Source organism: Sciurus vulgaris, assembly GCF_902686455.1.
Source record: "Sciurus vulgaris genome assembly, chromosome: 10".
In the NCBI taxonomy this organism is placed as follows: Eukaryota; Metazoa; Chordata; class Mammalia; order Rodentia; family Sciuridae; genus Sciurus; species Sciurus vulgaris.
The window spans coordinates 73,088,584-73,108,242 of record NC_136470.1 but is presented as its reverse complement, the minus strand read 5'-3'; the positions used below and the strand labels follow the sequence as shown (position 1 = coordinate 73,108,242).

At 48.9% G+C, this 19,659-nt stretch overlaps 1 protein-coding gene across 2 annotated transcripts in view; it reads right to left on the bottom strand.

Moving 5' to 3' along the window:
- PDIA5 (protein disulfide isomerase family A member 5) overlaps positions 1-19,659 on the bottom strand; it is a 90,823-nt gene that overhangs the window by 26,915 nt on the left and 44,249 nt on the right. For both annotated transcript variants that reach the window (XM_079155311.1, XM_079155310.1), the window contains 4 exons: positions 16,387-16,454; positions 8,537-8,628; positions 8,375-8,446; positions 1,712-1,848 (listed from right to left, as the gene is read on the bottom strand). In XM_079155311.1, the coding sequence (XP_079011437.1) occupies positions 1,712-1,848; positions 8,375-8,446; positions 8,537-8,628; positions 16,387-16,454 (369 nt within the window). The remainder of the gene's footprint in view (positions 1-1,711; positions 1,849-8,374; positions 8,447-8,536; positions 8,629-16,386; positions 16,455-19,659) is intronic.

Below are 19,659 nucleotides of genomic sequence, written 5' to 3'. Positions count from 1 at the left end.
GGACACCATCTCAAGCCTTGGCCTGATCCCTCTTCACTCCACAGTGAAGCAGAAATAGACTCACACACACAGAGCCATGGATGGCCACGGGATAGTGGGCTCTTTGCCTCAGACCAGAAGGACAGACAGGTGGGGGTGAACTTGTTCCAGGGGGGCAAGTGAAAACAGTCAGCCAGTATCTGCCTTTGTAGCAGGGACAGGGGGGCAAGAATGGCGACTGGGGCTCTGGATTCAACACTGTAACTACCTGCAAGGCCTCCTTCCATCGGCAGCTCTGGGAGTGGCCAGGAGAGCACGTTAGCTAGGGAGGCCCGCGGCAGAGCAGCCCAGCTGTCCACGGGGCAATCTTTCAGGCACTTCTATCCCTGGGGACGTCCTCACTAAGGCCACAGGGGATCTGGGAGTGACAAGCTCTAAGGCCTGACTGTCATGCCTTTACTCAGGAGGGTCCAAAACTGGAGGATCTTTGAAAGGATCTCTTGAGCTTTCTTCATTTCTTTTGTAGAAACTCAGAAGAACCGTAGGAAATACTTCTCCTTTGGATTCTCTTAAGAAGTGAGCACTTCTAATGAGGAATTAGGGAAATCTACAGTAATAATATGTTTACAAACAACTCCTAGACGAACCACACCCACGTGAGGCTTCAGGGAAGAGGACAGTGAGCAGGAGCCCAGGGTCAGGATTGAGCCTGCTCCTCCCAGGTCCAGTGGCCCTGAAGTCTGAAGCAGTACAGTACTCAAGAGCAGTGCAAACTGTCATTTCTCGTGTGGCAGTCTCCTTATCTGCAAAATGGGGCTAATCATACTCTGTGGTATGGTGGGGAAGATGAAAGATGACCCTTCCAGAAGCCACTCTCGTCACACGGTGTGACACACAAGTGTTAGCATGAGAACCCTAAGACATTACAATTAGGACACTGACTCATGAAGCATGTAATTCCTGATTTTTTTTTTTTTTTCCTCCTCCACAATCTCTTACCCACCATTGCTGAGCCAAAGAGTTGAACGGAGGCCCTGTCCCAGGCTGTGCTGATAGGGCAGCTCCAGCTCTGTACCCCTGTGGCTGCCATCCCTTGCTCTCCTGTGATCCTTGCTCACCCTTTCAGAAGCAGCCCTCTTCCTCTTGGAAACTAGTTTTCTATCTCCACAGGTATGGGGAGGACACAGGCCCAGAACAGTCCTGAGCGGCAGGTCTTTCAGCCATTATTGCAAGTGCATGCTAACAGCACTGACATACTTGCCTTCCTTGATTCAGGCTGAGACTGAAACCAGGAGAAGCAAAAAGAAGGCATTCTAGAGCTGGGAGATCGGAGGCTCAATTAGCCTCATGATGCCTGTTCAGCCACCTGGCATGCACAGGCCCTCTCTGTGCCTTGGTCCCCCACCCCAGGTATAAAAAGGATCGGCTACTGCTCCTGCTCTAGGTAAGCTCTAAGACCACTTCCTGTCTTGACTTCTCCAGTTTATGCTGGTGCTGAGGAAGCCTGCAGGTGGTGGACCTCACTGAGCTCTAGCTGAGAGACACCTGTGGCCTGATCAGGACTTCTGTACAGTTCTGACAAGGATGCAGGGCGGAGATCTTGCCTGTCTCCACTGCATCTCTGGTTCCTGGTATCCAACAATAAGTGCCTGCAGGACTTGGGTACCAAAGCAGCACGCCCATGTTACTCTGTGGGAGGGGAGGGCAGAGGAGAGAGCAGAGTTCCACTCACATGGGGCGTGGAACATGACGAGGACAGAGGAGTGTTCCTTCACAAACTGGTCAAAGTCTTCATCGGTCAGGTGATAAACGGAGCCGCCCTCATCTGCCCAGGGAGTCTCGGGGACCTGGGGCTGTGGCGGCTGTGGACTGGAAGACCAAAAACAGCAGAGCTCAGAGCAAGCCCAGGGCCTGAGAAGCCCTTACAAAATCCAGCTCCCTGAATACAAAGCCCCCACTGGCTTGGCATGTCCCATTCCAGGGGTGTAGCCTTTTACATGCCAGAAACTGGCCCTGGTGGAGGAGTCATGGAGTGAGCGGCATGGCCCTGCCCACCTCCAACTTCCCTTCAGAGTCCCAGAGAAGTACTCAGCTCATACCCTGGTACAAATAGTAGCTTTTAGCTATCGCTCTTTAGGCAGCTCAGGAAATCTCACTTCCTCCCAGGAACTGGAGGGTTTGTTAGCTTTCTCAAGCTATTGCAAAATATCAGCAAACTGGCAAAAATAAACATTAACAGTGGACAGTGTGACCTTTGGAAAAGCTCGATGTTGTGCTCAGTACTACCTGCAGGGCAGGGGGTGGACGGGGGAGGTGGAAGGAGGTGGCTCTTTGCAGGGGGCGAGAGGAAAGGAGAGTGGCCAGGTATCTGAGAAAGGCTAAATCCAGGCGGGGAAGGAGAAGCTGCTGTAAGTGCGCAGGGGCAACCACTGAGCAGCCTGAGGAAAAGAAGGTTGGGATATCCTAACTGTGATGGTGTCCACTCCACCTCACTAATCCTTCCAGAAGCCAAGAACAAACTTATGCAGTTCTCCCAGAGCCCAAATCAACGCCACCACTCATGAGCTGCAAAATCTTGGGCTGCTGCCTGACCTGTCAGGTGCCCATGCCCCTAATATGTAACCACACACTGACACCTGTGAGGGGGAAAGGCTCCTAGCTGCCCTCCCTTGCTCAGGACCAGAACGTAAGGGGCCAGGAATGTAACATTCCTGCTGCTTAACTGCCACAAGCACCTTCACCAAAGCACCTTAAGTGCAGTTTTGAAAGAATCCTTTAGGATGACAGATGTGAAAGACAACCATTGCTTCCTGTCTGTGAGGGCTGATAATAGGGAACATTTTAAGGTTCCAGCAGTCAGGGCTGGAGAGAGCAACAGGGCCCACACAATGGAGCCTGCCGACACCCCACACCCCCCAGCAAAGCTCGCATTCTGCTTCTGACTGGATCTCACCGGCAACCCCAGCCTCCCTGGTTCCAAGAGATAGAAAGTGGCAGGGAGATGGCAAACCATGTCAGGCCATGCATACCCAAAGTCTGATGGAACTGGTGGGAAAATCAAGCTTCAGAATGAGTCACTAGCCAGATGATGGTCCCAGACCACAGAAGGGACTCCAGCTCCCTCCACCTGGGCTCAAACCACTAACCCCTCACACCACCAATTCCACTAGGGAATTCACCTTCACAATATACCTGCACACAAGCAGACCTACAGGAATTTGAGGGTATTTACTATAGATTATTTGTCATGGCAGAGACTGGATACAAGCCATTATTCAGATGTAGAGAGGGGATAGGTAAGATCAACTAAGGTCCAGTCACACAACAGAGGGCTGAGCACTGAAGGAAGAACAAGGACTCACTCTACATACTGACATGGACAGATTGCTGGAGATGGACAGACTGGTCTATGATTTTTTAACTTGCATAATGGGGAGACAAAATATACTTATTCACATTTGCTTGTATCTGCATAAGGTCTTTCAGAGCATACAAGAAATGAGTTGAAGTTGTTACATCTAGGGGGTGGGAGGGATAACAGAAGGGAGAAAATGGGTGGAAGAGAAGCTTTTGGATATATACTTTTAAGTATCTCTAAAAAACTCTTTTTTATTATGTGAATGTAATCTATTCAAAAATCAAAATAAAAATTTTAAAAATTCAGCAAAACAATAAACACGAGATGGAGAAGCTGTGGCTTGGCAGGGTCATAAGCATATGAAAGACCCTAAGATACATGTAGTTAAATATGGAGGAGAATGTACCCCCAAATCAGGAAAGTATAGGAGTTTTTTTGTTTTTGTTTTTAAAGTATGAATCTTCTGGAGCACACAGAACAGAAAAGACAAAGCAGAAAAGAGTAAAAGAGGCCAGCATAACACTAGTAGCTAGGAAACTAACTTGGCAAAATGGGAGGCAGTGGGGAGAACAAGCACAGGGCCCAGGGACCACAGTGGTGTGCAAAGACCCAGGTCTCCAAGCACCATGCCTCAAAGCAGAGCTGCAGACCCCTCTGAAAACAGGTGTCATTGAAACTTGGAGCAGTCAGACCCGTAGGTCCTGGGGAGTACCTCATTCCCATCCAGCAGACCAACAGAAGTTTACTTTCCATGGAGCCTGCAGAGTGGGCGGACTTAAGAAAATGTGCTGGAAAGAGTGAGTGGAGGTCTGAGCCCAAAGCACTGACTTATGTCTTCCCCTGCAGCCTCCGCAGATGGCAAGCTCCCTAAAGACCAGCTCACTCAAGGCTCTTCACCTCTTAAACCCAACATACAGCACATGCCCAGTAAATGCTTGTCGAATGACTAAATCAGAGAAAAGTGGTTAAAGGAATGGGGGGTGTTTAAATTGGAGATGACATGAGAGAACACAGGGGCTTTCTTCAATCATTTCAGACTGCCTTCAAGAGAAATTTATTTTCTATGGCCCCAAATTAGAGAATCAACACTGACAAGAGGTTGCACCAGAGAAAGAAATGCCAGCTCAGTAGAAGTTAAGACTGTTCATTCAGCAGGAGAGAGGGACAGAGAGCAGAAGTGGGAGTGGCAAGACCTGGCTGGGTCCAACTTCCTCTGCTCACCAGCTGAGGAGCTCAGGCAAGCAAATTCGACTTAAAACATCTGTGGGACTCTGTGTGTGTGTGTGTGTGTGTGTGTGTGTGTGTGTGTGTGTGTGTGTGTTCCTTTCTTCATCTACCTCTCAGGTTAGGCAGCTAATGCAGGCGAGCTGCTTTGTGAATCTGTAAAATGCTACCCAAGTGTCCCTAGATATCATGCAATCTGTAAGAATCAGCCAAACATGGACATGACCTCAACACAAGGCAAAGGGCACTGAGGAAATGCAAACATATGGAGGACCCTGCTGGCCCTTCCCTGCCTAGGGACTGCTGTCGCATACTCTGTGGTTTGGGGAGGGTGCCTGTCTCCAGCTGTCCAGCACTGAAGGCCACACATCAGTTCCTCACTTCAGGGAGGTACTAGGAGTACTACAAGGCAAGGATACTCCACGTTCATTAATTCAGTTAAGCTCTGGTTGGCTTAAGCAATAGCAAAAATGTGGTTAATACAAAGAAGAAAGGTGTTTCGGCCAAAGCACATGGCTGCTTCCGAGTCCCCTACCTGCCTGCCTAGCCCAACCCACTAGTGTGAGCTCTGCTGCAACGATGAGACACAGGCCATTACTGCTGTCAGTGTACCTGCTCCAGGGCCCTCAGGCGCAGGGACACCAGGACTCACTCCCTGACCTGCATCTCTCCATGCCATCCACCACAGTCACCTGGTAGAGGGCAGAATGTAGGCTCTTCTCTCCTGGGCTTTTAAAATCACTGGGAAAGTTAGCCAGGCTGGATTCACCCTTTTTTTTTTTTTTTTTTTTTTTTGCTATGTCAATTTTCTTTTTTTTTTTAATTTTTTTTAATTTTTAAATTTATTTGTATTGTAAACAAATGGGATACGTCTTGTTTCTCTGTTTGTACATGAAGTAGAGGCATACCATTTGTGTAATCATACATTTACCTAGGGTCATAGTTTTTGATCCGTTCTGTTAATTTTTTTTTCTTTCCCCCCAACCCCTCCCACCCCGGATTCACCTTTGTCCTACACGTGGCCTCATAAGCCCTGAGTGACTAAAAGCCAACCAAGAGGCCCAGGGTGGCAGGAAAGGGGAGAGCACTACGGCCTGCCAGGATTGTGAGGGGAAGCTGATAAAGATTTAAAATGTACGGGCCAGGGAAAAACCACGCAGAGTTGGGTATACATGGAGGAAAAACCCAGAAGGAAATTTACCAAAACATCATGTTACCTTTGGATAATGGGGTAGGGGAGGGTTTCATTATACTTTAGAGATTTTTCTATAATAAACTTGAAATATCCTTAAAACTAGAAAAGACTTTAAAATCAAGTCTGTGAGTTGCACAGTGACATCACCACTCCTGCTGGAGCGTGAGGGCAGGCAGCTCACAGGATGTCCTTCAGCTGGTGGCCTTCCTGCTTCCGCCCCACTGCAGGGCAGGCTGCCATCCATCTCCAGCGCAGTCGACCTACCTGTGCCCAACAGAGTGCTTGTGGGCGGCCAGGAGGGGCTACGGGAGCCCAGGTGCCCTTCCTTCCTGAAAGCACCCACGTCCCTCCTCCCTCTGAGACCACGCATGAACCTGAGGCTGGGAAGAGGGCGCCTTCCCACTACAAGGAGAGGGAGGAGAGGAGGAGCTGGGAGGTGGAGAGGTGCCAGCCCAGGCAGGTGGCCCTGGGGTTCAGGCAGGTCAGAGCAAGGTCTATGGGGGAGCCAGGTGGGTGTGCAGGGAGGAGAGGGCGGGAGGACAAGGTGGCAAGCTCCAGGCTGGAGGTAATAACCTGTCTCAGAAGCTCCATGATACACTCCCCTTGTCTGGGGCTAGCAAGCGATTCTGAACACTTCAAAAAAAGAAACAGAAAACCAAACCTTATCCTTCCAAAAAGATATGAGGGTGTTTTGAAACCAGGAAAGGTTAGAGAAGGGGGAGGGAAGCAGACAGATTTTATGCTCTGGTGACAAATGAGATTGCTATTTGTTGAAACCTTTTCCCAAAGCAGAGTGAGATATGTCTGGCTGGAGGAGAGGACATGCTTATTATCAAATGAAAAAGGAAAATAGGAAAGTGAAGGCCAGGCTAAGACAATGAATACATGATAATGGGGAGCAGCCTTCCCAGGCAGGGGCTGAAAATAAGGTAGCCGATGGGGACAGAGATGTGAAAATGTTTCCGAGAAATAAAAAATGCTATGCAAACACAGGACTGCATGGATGCGTCATCCTCCATGCCCTTGGGAGTGGGGAGAGCAGCAGACCGAGGTTTTCAACCTTTAGGTATCCAATAGCTGTTTCTATGGGGCTTTTTAAAAAATTTTAATACAAAATCCAACCTTTATACCAGTGTGAAAATACTTATTTTGAATTCCCTATCTTTGGATAACTAATTATTTAACTCGGATTTGCACAGTGGGTCCCCAAAGTAAGGGTATCAATTAACTACCCATGTGCTGGCAACTGGGGAAGGTGGGGACTCAGAGTAAAACTTGGAGGAGGCTGACCTGGATGGTAGAGAGCCGCCACCATAGAGGGTGGGATCAGCTCTAGGACCTCAGGCAAGTTGCTCCAACACTATGCCTCAAGTGACCTCAATGCAAACCGAGGACTCCAAGACCTGCCCCACCACCTGACTGTGAAGTTTAAACAAGAATCCCTGTAAAGTGCTTAGAATGGTGTCAGTCACAAACTGGAGCTCCCAAAACATTAGCTGTTATCCCTATGCACAAATACCCTGCAGAGCCAGCAGGGTGAACACTCATTGGTGGTGGCCTGGTGACTGCAGGAGGGGACCCTGAGCCATTCTGAAGGCACTGATAAGGTTATGATAGGTGGGAACAATCAAAGGGGTGATCAGGACCTGATCACCAGGACCAATATAGTGGGACTCCAGGTGAGGGGTGGTGCCAACGAGTGGTGGGATCTGGTGTTCTATGGTTCCAATCACATTCTAAACCAGGGAGGGCGCACGGCAGTAAAGCAGGGTCTGCAGGAGCAGGGGGCAGGTGGGTGAAAGGTGAAGCCTAAGGCATTGAGAATACTTCTTAGTAGCTTCACAGCACCTAAGACACTATTGTGTTTGAAATAAATGTTCAATTCTATTTTCAGAAAGACCTTCAGTGGAACTTTTCTCAAGCCTGATATCCAAGGAGAGAAATACCATTATTCATCAAATAGTGTGTGTTTGGGGCGGGGGGGGGAGGCAAGATTCAATTTGAAATGTGAAGCCAGGCATGGTGGCTCACACCTGTAATCCCAGCAGCTCAGGAGGCTGAGGCAGGAGGATCACAAGTTCAAAGCCAGCCTCAGCAACTTAGTGAAGCCCTGATCAACTCAGCAAGACCCTAAGCAACTTAGCCAGACCCTGTCACTATAAAATAAAAAGGGCTGGGGATGTGGCTTAGTTGTTCAATCTCAGGTACAAAAAAAACAAAAACAAAAACAAAAACAAAACAAACAACAAAAAAAAAGAAAGAAAAGAAAGAAAATGAAATGTGGAAAGATTTTAGATTTTAGAAAGCCCTTGACTAATCCAAGAGTTGACAGGTTTAGGTGGCCCCACCCCCAACTCCTGGGCATGCAGAAGAGGGAGAGGGGAGACAGATTCTGGCCAGTGTCTGATCATCACAGGCCCAAGGCATACCAAATCCTCCTGACCCGGTGATCCAAATTCCTCAGACCCCCACCCTGCGCCAGCCACACAGGCAGTGCGATAAATCTCCTTCCCTTCCTCACTCTCTTTCCTGAGCCCTGAGACTGAGGAGCCTCCCCTGGGCCCAGCGGCTGCCCCTCCCTCTGGCTGCACAGCCCATGAGGCGAGCACCTGACTTACTTTTTCAGCCACTCCACGATGTCCTCAGCTGTGGACCCGTAGTTATCATACTGGAACAGAAATCGGCCTTTCCTGTGAAACATGGAGAGACAGCATGGCTCAGCCAGGGATGCGAATGCCATCAGGGAGGGCTGAGCTCCAGAAGAGAAGCAGGGGACTCACTCGAAATAGCAGATGGTGGGGTAGCCACGCACGTTGTACTCCTCCTTGATGTTTTCAAACTCAGAGGGGTAGACGTTCATCCCGGCCAGCACCTGGAGGGAAGGCAGAAGGAACTAGCCCACCCTCTGCACCCTCGTCCTGTCCCTGTGCCTAAACACTCTGTGTGTGTGTGTGTGTGTGTCTGTCTGTCAAAGTCTTTCAGACTGAAGTACACCAGGGCCCCTGGAGAATGAGGCTGGCTAGCCAGGCTGGGACTAACAATAGAGAGCTCTGGAAGAGTCCGACTTCTGGGTCCAAATGCTGCACTCTATACAGCCATACCCTTATGCCTGCCCTGTAGGGTGATCATCCTTGAGGAAAATGCAAAGTCCTGAGAGCTGAGGAAGAAACCTGGCCTTGCTACCAAGTTCAAGCAGGACCTGGAGCAGGGCCATGGCCACTTAAGTGCATCTTATGTCTTTCTGTCTGCCCGTGTTAATGCAGATTGTGCCCTTCTCCTAAGTAATGGAAGCAAGTGGCTTTCAGATACCACTGAGATGAGTACAAGGTCCTCAGACACTTCCTGGATACCTCATGGCCTGTCCCCACTCTTTCCACCTACACTCGACACATGACATTTTCAGAACTTATGGCTCAGATGATAGCCAAGGAGACTGAGTGGTTCTCAGGTGCAACATGAGAAATGAGGTATCCAGAGGCCTGCCTACCTCTCCTTCCTTCAGACCTCGCATGCCTCCTTAACTCCCTCCTGTTTGTGATCACCTTCAGCTTGGTTGGACCATAACCACAGAAGCCAACAGGTTCTGGTTCCCAGGGTCCACTTGGTCAATACCCCAGAATTGGAAAGAGTATTTTAGTAGCTATGCTACTGACATGTTGCTAGATACTAAGAACAACCCAGAATACCCCTGAGATTCTTCCTTTCCTGCAAGAGATACCTTCTTCTCTAGGGCTGGGTGAGCCACTAGGACTTGGAAGTCTGTTGTTAGAAGAGAATGTCGCTGGCATAGGCAGACACAGAAGAATTGTCCACAGAGCCAAGTGGCAGAGAGGCAAGGGGAAAGGAAGTTCCAAAGGGCCAATAGCAGTTACAGCACAAGAGAAGCAGCCCAGGAAACTCAGTCTTACTATTTCCAATACAAAAGGACACTCAGGAAGAGCAAAGGGAAAACAGTGGTTTCAGTAGACAATGAACCAGAAGGCAGTTCATGTGGCCTGGGCAGGTCACCCTCACTGAGTTCCCTGTCTGGAATATGTGGGTAATGATACAGTCACAGGACTTATAAGAGAATGGAATGAGATGACCTATGTCAACAGCTTTAGCACAGAACTAGTGTTCAGTGACTATCAAGGTCCTTACTTCCTACAAATTTTCCTGGTGGTGGGGACCACATGTGCCTCTGGCCTCTTCATCCCCAGAGGCATATGGATATGTCTTTCCAACTGTTTTAAGTACCTAGCACAATGCCTGGTGTACAGCAGGCACATAATAAATGCTTGCTAAATCACTGGGTTTTTTCCCAGCCCATTTTGGGATGCTGCAAAGAATACAGGGAAAATAAACCTGAAACAGAACTTACTGGAAGCCCTGGAACCCTCTAAAAGCCATCCTGCTCATTTCCCAGATTGATTCAGCCTGTTGCAGTAATATTTGTCTATTTTAAAGTTCTTTTTTTCTGTCTAATTGATCTCCCTAGCGTCAGTGCACATTCACTGCAAGATTAATCGTACACAGTCTCCTCTTTCATTACACCAGTTCCCTGCACAAAAACCTTCCAATTCCATGGAATACAGGCTGAACTCCATCTCCATACTCAGCCCATATGGTCCCTATCTCATTTTTGAATCCTTCTTTCTTACAAAACTCTTACTTGTACACCTGCTAGGGTCTCAATTTTTTTATTCACCCGGGAGGAAGAAAGCCAGAGATTTCTACACAGGAAGTCAGATCTCTGCCTCCTCAGGCCCTGTGGAGCTCAGCAGCAGCACCCCACAGCAACTGGGAGCAGGGGCTCGGGGCTCAGGCCTCCTGAGCTGGAGTCCTGACTCTCCACTTGGCAGACTCATTTCCTCCTTGGACAAGTCCCAGTGCCTCTTTGCCCTCAGCTTACTCATCTGCAGCCACCTCATGTGCTGGTGGAGAAGATTAAATGAGATTTTACAAATAAACAAAAAAAGCATCTTTTGTTTTTGTTTTTTTGTTTGTTTGTTTCTTGTGTGGAACTAAGGATTGAACCCAGGGCCTCGCACATGCCAGGCAAGTATTTCACTGCTGAGTTACATCCTGGCCCATAGGCAAAGCAACTATAACACTCCAGATGAATTAGTGATTTTTATTACTATTACTAAGAGTCCCTATAATCCTTCCCATAGTTCCAGAGCACACACTGTTCTTGCCTGGCTCCCATTCTGTGCTGTCTGGTCCCCTTCCTAAGGATGCCTGTTCCTCAGCACTTGAGTGCCATCCAAAAATCATTCATCTCCTAAGGCAAATCAAATCTCACCTCCCTGCATAGCCTTTCCAAATCACTATTGCTTGGGGTGACTCTTAAATTCTCTTGAGTTTCTGTAGGACTTCTGTGAAACTTGAGGCACTGGTTAGTTAATGAGATAAACATTTTTTGAACAACTATGCACACTTTTTGGAGTTTTTGGAGCCAAATGAGGCAAAATTAGCTAGTCTTGGTTTAAGGCAAATAAAAGGTCACAGCCCCTAGGAGTGTGTGGGGTTGTATAGCTGGTACGCCTGACATGTTCTTTTTCACTTCCAGCCCTCAGCCAGGATGAATCATGGAAGCTGCACGGTGCAGGGAGCACGTGCGCTACTGCTCAAGGGAGGGTCAGACTTCCACAGACATTCCAGGAGGGAAAACGAAGGCAAGACAATGTGGCCCAAGAAACAGACAACATTTCCACCTAACTGAACTGTGCGACACACAAAAAGGGAGAAGGACAGAAGGCTGAGCAAACTAGCTGGTGTGTGTTGGGGGTTTGACTCTAGAAAAGGCTTTAACCACCTATGAAACTGGGACTCTAGGGGCTGGGGTTGTGGCTCAGTGGTAGAGCACCTTCCTGGCATGCAGGAGGCCCTGAGTTCGATCCTCAGCACCACATAAAAATAAATGAATAAATAAATAAAGGTATTGTGTCCATCTACAACTAAAAATATATATCTAAAAAAGAAACTGGGACTCTGTCAGGAGGTGATGGAGAGCTACTGAGGTCTAAGTAGCATAGCAATCATGACCCTGCCACTTTTATTTAAGCAATCATCCTTCTGTATATGGGTGGGGGACTGGTTCCAGGACCACCCCTTCCCCCAAGATACTCAAGTCCTCAGATGCTCAAGTCTCATAAAAATTGGAGCAGCATTTGCATATAACCTATGCAGATTCTCCCATATGCTTTAAATCATATCTATGTTAATACACATTACAATGTAAATGCTATATAAATAGTTGTGTTGCTGTATTGTTTAGGGAATAATGACAAGAAAAAAAGTGTGTATAAGTTCAGTACAGAGGCAATTTCTTTCCAACTAATTCAATTCACAGTTGATTGAATCTATGGATGCAGAACCCAAGAATACATAGGTCTGACCACAAAGGACAAGCTGTGTAGAGGAAAGATGTGGGTAGGGAGACAAGTCAGCAGCCTTCCACAACCAGTGTGCCTGAGCAGAGTCTGAGCCAGGATGATGGGCAGGGCAAGAAGAGGGATATAAGAAGGGATATCTGATGAGGCCCCAACACAGGACATGCTTGTGGAGGAGCCTGGGTGACTCAGATGGGGTCATGAAGGAAAGCCGGCAGTAGTGGTCTGAGGGAAAGATGCTGAGGTATATTTAGATGTCCTGCATTTGGGGAAAAATCCAGACTGAGATGTCAAGCAAACTGTGGCATGTGGTAGCTGGAGCTTAGGGGAAGGACTGGGGCTCACCAGAGCTACATTTTGCTGAGGCCGTGGACATAGATAACTACTGAGGGACAGACCCATGGTGCCAATGGCCCACATTTCATGTGCCAAAAAGAGAGAGTCTTGGAGCACCCCCCCCCCCAGTGAGTGGGAGGAATGGGTTCAGGTCGGCTGGGGGAGGGTCTGTCCTCTGTATCTACCGTGTGCTCCATAGGTCACAGAGCTATTCCTACCCACTGTGCCTCACAACAACCTAGTGAGAAGGACAGAGTTGGCATTTATCAGTCCCACTTCACAGATGGAGCCATGGAGGCTCCAAGGCTGAGGAGCTTGCCCATGTTCTCCCAGCTGGTTGGGGAAGGCAGCACCAGAGACTGATCTACACAAATCTGTCACCAGGACTGTTCCATTTCCTGGTGTGTGCACCCAGGCTGGTTCATGGTGGCCAAGGTTAACAAGAGACCAGGCAAAGCTCAGAGGCTCAGCGTGGATGTGGGTAACTGGCAAGGCTGGAGACAGGAATGGGGCTCATTCTGACGGCTTCCGAGACAGGGAGCAGCTCAGCTGCGGACGAGGATGTCAATTAGCAAGCAGTTGGGAGGACAGATGAGATGACTCACCAGACATCAGTGACAGCCAAAAAGAGGCAGATCTGAGTCTGGAAAATGGCAAAGGCCGCTCATCCCTGACCTGGCCTTGCTTCTTTCTTATGACATCATCAGGTTGGATACCTCCCAAGAAATCTGTGGAGTAGGAAGAATTCTGACCCTTGCCACAGACGCAGCCAGCCAAAAAGGGCTCAAAGATGACGGAGATGACGAGGAGACAGGAGGTTCGAAGCTGGCTAGATTTCAGTGGTGGGAAGGGGTGAGTATTTGATTCCTGGGGAATAGCAGCCCATCTGTTAGCCAGGCTGGGCTGCGTGTGTGAAGACAGAAATCAATCAACACCTCTGGTCGCCCGGCCACTTCAGCCCTGTCCCTGGCACCTAGGGACCTGCTGCTGTACCATGAGCCCTGTCCCCAGAGGCCAAGTAAAGCAGGTGGTACCCCTGGTGGCCAGGGTCCTTCCCCTTCTGTGTATCTGAGAAAGGTTCAGATTTTACAAAAGGTGCTTTCCTAAGAAACTAAAGGAAAAATGGAATAAAATAAATCCCAAACAATGAAACACAAGCAAGGAAACAGTTCACACAACATAGAAGCCTTGGACAGAGGCAACCAACCCCTGGCCACTGCTGGGCTGCTGAGTGGATGAACAAGCATCCTGACTCCTGCAACATCATCCAGGGACCTGAAGAAGCACCTTTTACATCTCTAGATTGAGGCCCGGGCAGGACAGCAGCTCCTCTGAACACAGGTGCTCTTCAGAACCAACCTTGTGAAAGAGCTTGGTGTGAGCCTGAGCCCAGGGGAAGGTCCTGGTCCCAAAAACTTCCTTCCCACTGTGTCCCCGTCCTTAAATACTAAAGCTCTGGATTCCCTTAAGAGAGAACAGGGCTGAGGTGTAGCTTGGTGGCAGTGCTGGCCTAGCATGCACAAGGCTCCGGGTTCAAGTCTCAGCACCACAAAATAAAACAAAAAGGTGGAAGTGGGACATCACTCTACATAGATAAAAAGCTTAAAATAAAAACACCCAGAGTGATAGACCACGCCCTTGTTCATCCATCAGTGTCGTGGGAACCTCCTGTGAACATGGCCCTGTGCCGTGTGCTGAAGGAGGAGACGTGACTCAAACCCGGCTCCTACACCCAGGAAGGTGACATATCATAATTAGCATCAAACAGTGAACAAAGTGATGTGGAACGAAAGCTAGGATGGATGCACCTGGCCAAGCACGGCAGACAAGCTCTGTGGTGGTGGGGGAGGGGGCCTAGAGGAAGACTGAGCTCGGCAGCAGAGGTGGCACTGGCTGAGGATGGTCCACGTGTGGCACCTGACTGGCATCAAGTCCTCTTCTGCTTTGATGGGCTGGCTGGGATAATTCACCTTCTGATTCGGGGCTGGAGCTATTTATCTGACAGCCCCACAGAGTTTGGAAGTCAAGCTGAGCAGTTTTCTGCACAGGCAGGGAGAACACAGTGGGTAATTAAGTCTTTTCTCCAGGCTAAATAATCTTAAAATATGGCATCTACTGAGGCACCAGAAATGCGCAGGGGAACTTCCCCAGAGTGATGCGTGTGTGCCCCAAGGCCAAACATCTCCAGGCAAGCTTCTAAAAATTCATTAGTGAGAAGCAAGCAGGACCCCGGAGTTGCCCCAAAATGAGGTCGAAAGAGAAAGCACTGGTTCTCTGCAAGCCAGCTTTGCAGTTGGCTAGTGGCCTCCCACCAGATGCTGTCACCTAGACTTCACAAGTTCACTTGGAGCTAATCACCACTTCATCTGATCCGTAAGGATCATGATGCAGTTTCAAAACCTCAGATCTCTCCTAATGGGGCTTGGGCCAGCCCCACTGAGATGGCTCCTCTGACACCCTTCCATGAAAGGTGCATGTATCTTTTCATACTCCAAGGAGAGCCAGCAGTTGTTTTTCTGTTGCCACCAAAAGAAAACACGCCACTCAGGTTAGGTACAAAAATGAATGAACATATATCAAAAAGAATTTGAAGCAAGATCTCAAACAGATATTTGCATATCGAAGTTCATAGCAGTTATTTGTCACAATAGCCCAGAGCTGGAAGCATCCCAAATGTCCATGAACATGAATGGATAAAGATGAATGAATCAAGAAAGTGTGGTACATGTAAATGGTGGAATATTATTTAGCCTTAAAAAAAGGAAATCATGTCACCTGCTACAACCTGGATGAACCTTGGGGATATTATGCTAAGTCAAATAAGCTAGTCACAAAATCACAAGTATTATAAGACCATTCATATGAGGGATCTAAAATAGTCATTGAAAAAAAAATTAGAAAGGTGTTTATAAGGCTGGGGGTGGGGAGCAAAGGGGAATTCATGGTTAGTGGACGCAGAGTCCAGTTTTGCAAGATGAAAAACTTCTGTATACCCACTTCACAACAACATAAATACACTTAACATTGCTGAACTGTATGCTTAAAAATGGCTAAGCTGTCAGTGAAATAGTGCTATTGTCACAGTTAAAAAAAAAAAAAATCAATAAAAATTGGACATATAGCACAGAAGAAAAAGCCTGGCAGAGACAGGACATATGGAGCACCCAGTGACAAATCCTCAGTTCTCCTGGGAGAGGCCTAAATGCCCCTTCCATTTCTTTCTGCCTCCTGAATACCTGGCCTTCTCTGTTCCATCCCAGTTGCTCTGACTTCTCTGACGGCCTTAATGGCTCCTCTTCCTCTTCCTCCTCCTGTCCCCTAACGTTGGGCATCTCTAGTACACACCTATCTTCTCCCACTTCTCTCGCCCCCTTCTTCAGGGATAGCCTGCGTGCTAGGTTCTCTGGCTCCCCATCCAGGCTTGACTCTTTCTGCTTTGCTTTCTGTGGTTCTCTCCATCACACTGAACACAAGCCAGGCAGGGATGGTGGAGGGGAGCTGGGCAGGACACAGCCACTCTGAGCCTGCTCTGTGCTTCTATTCCACTCTTATGTCACCGACTTCATTCTTGGTCACTGGGTTCCTCAGACCACTTTGGAACCCACCTCAACAATTCCAGATCCCTGCTGTCCTGTCCTTGGTCTCTGGCCTCTCAGCAGTAGCATATGTGGCTTGCTGGTTTCTTTACTATTTCATCACTGGTCTTTGACAGGTGCCAAACCCCAGGTCCCAGCAATTCTGTTGAGCTATTTCTCAACCTTCACAGAGCCACATGCAAAGCTTTGTTTTAGAAGCCACCTGGGCAGTGGGTCAGTCCCCTCCCATCATTTCAACACCTGCCCTCCCCAACCCACACTAGCATGGATCTCTGTGAAGCCTGAGAGCCACCCAGCCCTGCTGGCCCATGATGCCTCACTTACGAAGTGGCCTCGCAGCTGTGTTGCAGCCCTCTGGAAATGCGGCATGATCCTCTTGCACATGCTGCACCCTGATCACAGGCAGGAGAAAAAGCAAACCTGGTTATAGTGATTGTGAGGCCTCCGTACTCTGCCCTTTCTCCCCTCAGGTGTCCTCCACCCACATTTATCCCACTGCATGAAGCACAAGACTGGCTTGGACCCTGGGAATGCAAAAGGAATAGGAGTCAGAGGTCTAGCCCCACAAAGAGCTTACAGTCTCAATGGCACAAAACAGTCAGCGCCCAGAACACCCTCCATGAATGGCAGACTGAATAAGCAAATCTGCCACTAGTGGAGGGGAGCACAGCCTGGGTACCTCGGCGTGGCTGGTGAGCACAACAGGGATTCTGGGAACCAGTACCCATGTCCCGAGAGCAATCTTCTTCATGCACGGTAAAAAGCCGCCCCTCACCACCCAGTCAGGCGCTATAAACGAACTGGAGTCAAACTGGAGTCAAACATCAGTAAGAAGGAAAAATCTGTGACCATAAAATGACTTTTGGGATTTTCATGCCTCTTTTCCCTTCCATTAACAAGGATAATTATGCAATGACTAGGGGCAGGCCAAGCGTGAACGGCGCTGGCTCTGGCCTGTGGGAAGAGCTCCAGGCTGTCTTGGGACATGGCACTAATCTTCGTTCGACTTGCTGAAGGCCTTAGCCAAGTCACCTCCTCTACTCTGGACTGTTTCTTCTTCTGGCAAAAGACATTGGCCAGATGACCTCAAGCCCCTTCCGGTTCTGACACCAGTGGATCCTGTGATGCTTTGGCTCAACCCTCTCTGGGGTTTCTGTGGTATACATGGTTACATTCCTCTCCTGAGGTAGTAATGTCCCCAGCCTTGGGGGACTCCAGTCAGAATGGCCAGATCCCCAAGATTCACTCCAACCCAGAAAGATCTTAATTTAAACCCAACCAGAGCACGCTATTTCTACACTGACCATAATGGACACGAAAAGCAGTTTCCTCAGCCACCAGGAATTCTGACATGCCAGGCTGTCACCCTTTCTGACGGTTGCTCTGCCGCAAAACAGGCTTTGAGATGCATCTGTAGGCCACAGAAACCAGAGCTGCCTGGAACCACACGTCAGGTTGGTTCTCATCCCAACTTGGCAGGGTGGGGCAAGGGCCCACTTGGGAGCAGCCTGACAAGCTCCAATCTATGTCCAGTTAGCACTTTGGCAGGCTGAGAGCAAAGCAATCCAGATCAGAAGGGCCTCCTGCCAGACAATCAGGAGGAGGCGCATTCCTCCTGGACCACCTGAACCTCCTCAACACCAAGTCCACGGGGCAAGATGCAGATACAGGAGAGTCTAACATGAAACATCCAAAATGCCCCACAGCCCCTCCCCAGCATTCCTGCCTGACAGACAGGTGTACACACACACACACACACACACACACACACACACACACACACCATGGCATATGAACCCTGGGTTTCAGTTCCTGCCATCAGTTTGAGTTTTGGCCCCAAGAGAAGAAAGCCTGAAGTTATTGTAAGGTCAGCACCTGTCCTCGGGGGATAAGAGACCCTCTCTTGGGGACTTGCTACCACAGCACCAACACCACTAGCAGAATGAAGGAGGGAACACAATGCTTGTCAGGGGACATTGCTCCTACTGTGGGGAACCACAGAGAATGGAAGCTGGGACAATGCTCTGTGGGAATGCACGGTGGACACCGTAGGGAAATCGGGAGGCCACAAAACACAAGGGAAGCTGGGCTCCAAAGAATGGGACCCGTCTGCATCTGCCCTTGACACTGGCTGGCCAGTGACTTGGGCTGTCTGAGCCTCGGTGTCCCTGTGGACACAGCACTGGCCCCACAGGAAGTGAGCAGAGCCTGGCCCTTGCATGAGATGCTGAGGCCCCTGACAGGAGACATGTCAGGCTTCTACTCCATGGTGGAAAAACACTTGGACAGGAGAAAAAGGAGGCCACTCCACTCTCAGGAGGGAAATAAGGGGTGCATAAGCTGTCTTCCTCTCATTCTGGGCCTCTTCACTCAGTGACTTGAGTGTGACACCCACTGGGCCAGTCATCCATCAGGAGTTAACTGCTCACCTGTCTCCAGTGTGGCTTCTCTTCCAGCTCTACCCATCTGCAGCCGGTAGCAACATTACCCTTCCCGCTCCCCAAACAGGTGCTACGCCAGCCAGCTGTCCCCAAGGGCAGAGGCCAGCAATTTGGGTGAAGTTATTGGAGAGAAGAGGAGATGAAGAAATAATATAGGAAGCTGCAGGCCAAGCCAGTTTCCAATTTAACTTTACCAAAAATAGAGTTGGTAGTATGATTCCTATCTGAGTTTATCTTTCAGTGGATTCAACTGGGAGACAGGGGAAGAGGCAAGACTAATTATCACTCTCAAAGCCCAAAAGTCAGAGCACACAGCCCTTTTATTTTCTCATTAATTCAGTGAACAAACATTTACTGAATAAGCAGGTCCTGGGGACCGAGATTCCTTGTCACAATGAAAGACTCCCGTTGCCTCTGGGTTCATTCACTCCACATGTGATCAGAGGCTCTGAGTCCTAACAGACGTCCCGGGCTGGGAATTGCTTTGTATCCAGGAGTAAGCTAAATTATGAGGCCAGGCTGTGAAGGCTGGATTGGACTAGTGTAATAAAAGCACAGGTTTATTTCATTAAAAACACATATAACAAAAGGAGTCCCAGGATCCCTGGAACCTTGGAGACCATGCAATCTGATCTTCCACCAAAAGTTAACTTAGCAACTCAGTTTTCTCTCCCTCCCCCACCACTAATATGTTCTGTGACACTTATAGGTTCATTCCTAACTTCCCCCGCCCCAACTTTCTATTATATAAAGATAATCACTATGCTCACATCTCTGCCATGATGAATAGGACAGGCACACTGCCAGGCAGCCTGGAGAGTGGGTGGGGCCAGACGGCACAAACATCAGATGCAAACTGCTATTGAACCACTATTTCAAAATGATTAATGTCACTACACCAAAACTTGCATGCTTGTGCCATAATCCTGCCTTATGACATCCACTGCCTTCAGACACACACCCCAATTCATTTCACCAACACACTGAGTCCTGAAGGTTCTGAGGTAAACCAAAGGAGGCCCCGCTCCTCCAGGGAATGTGGAGGCAGGGTGACCCCTGAAGCAATTCATAGCTGGGAAGTTCATAAGATCCCTCCGAGGAGAAAAGAAAACAGGGTGAAGCCAACTAGTGAACGTTAATAAAGAGAATAGGCCAG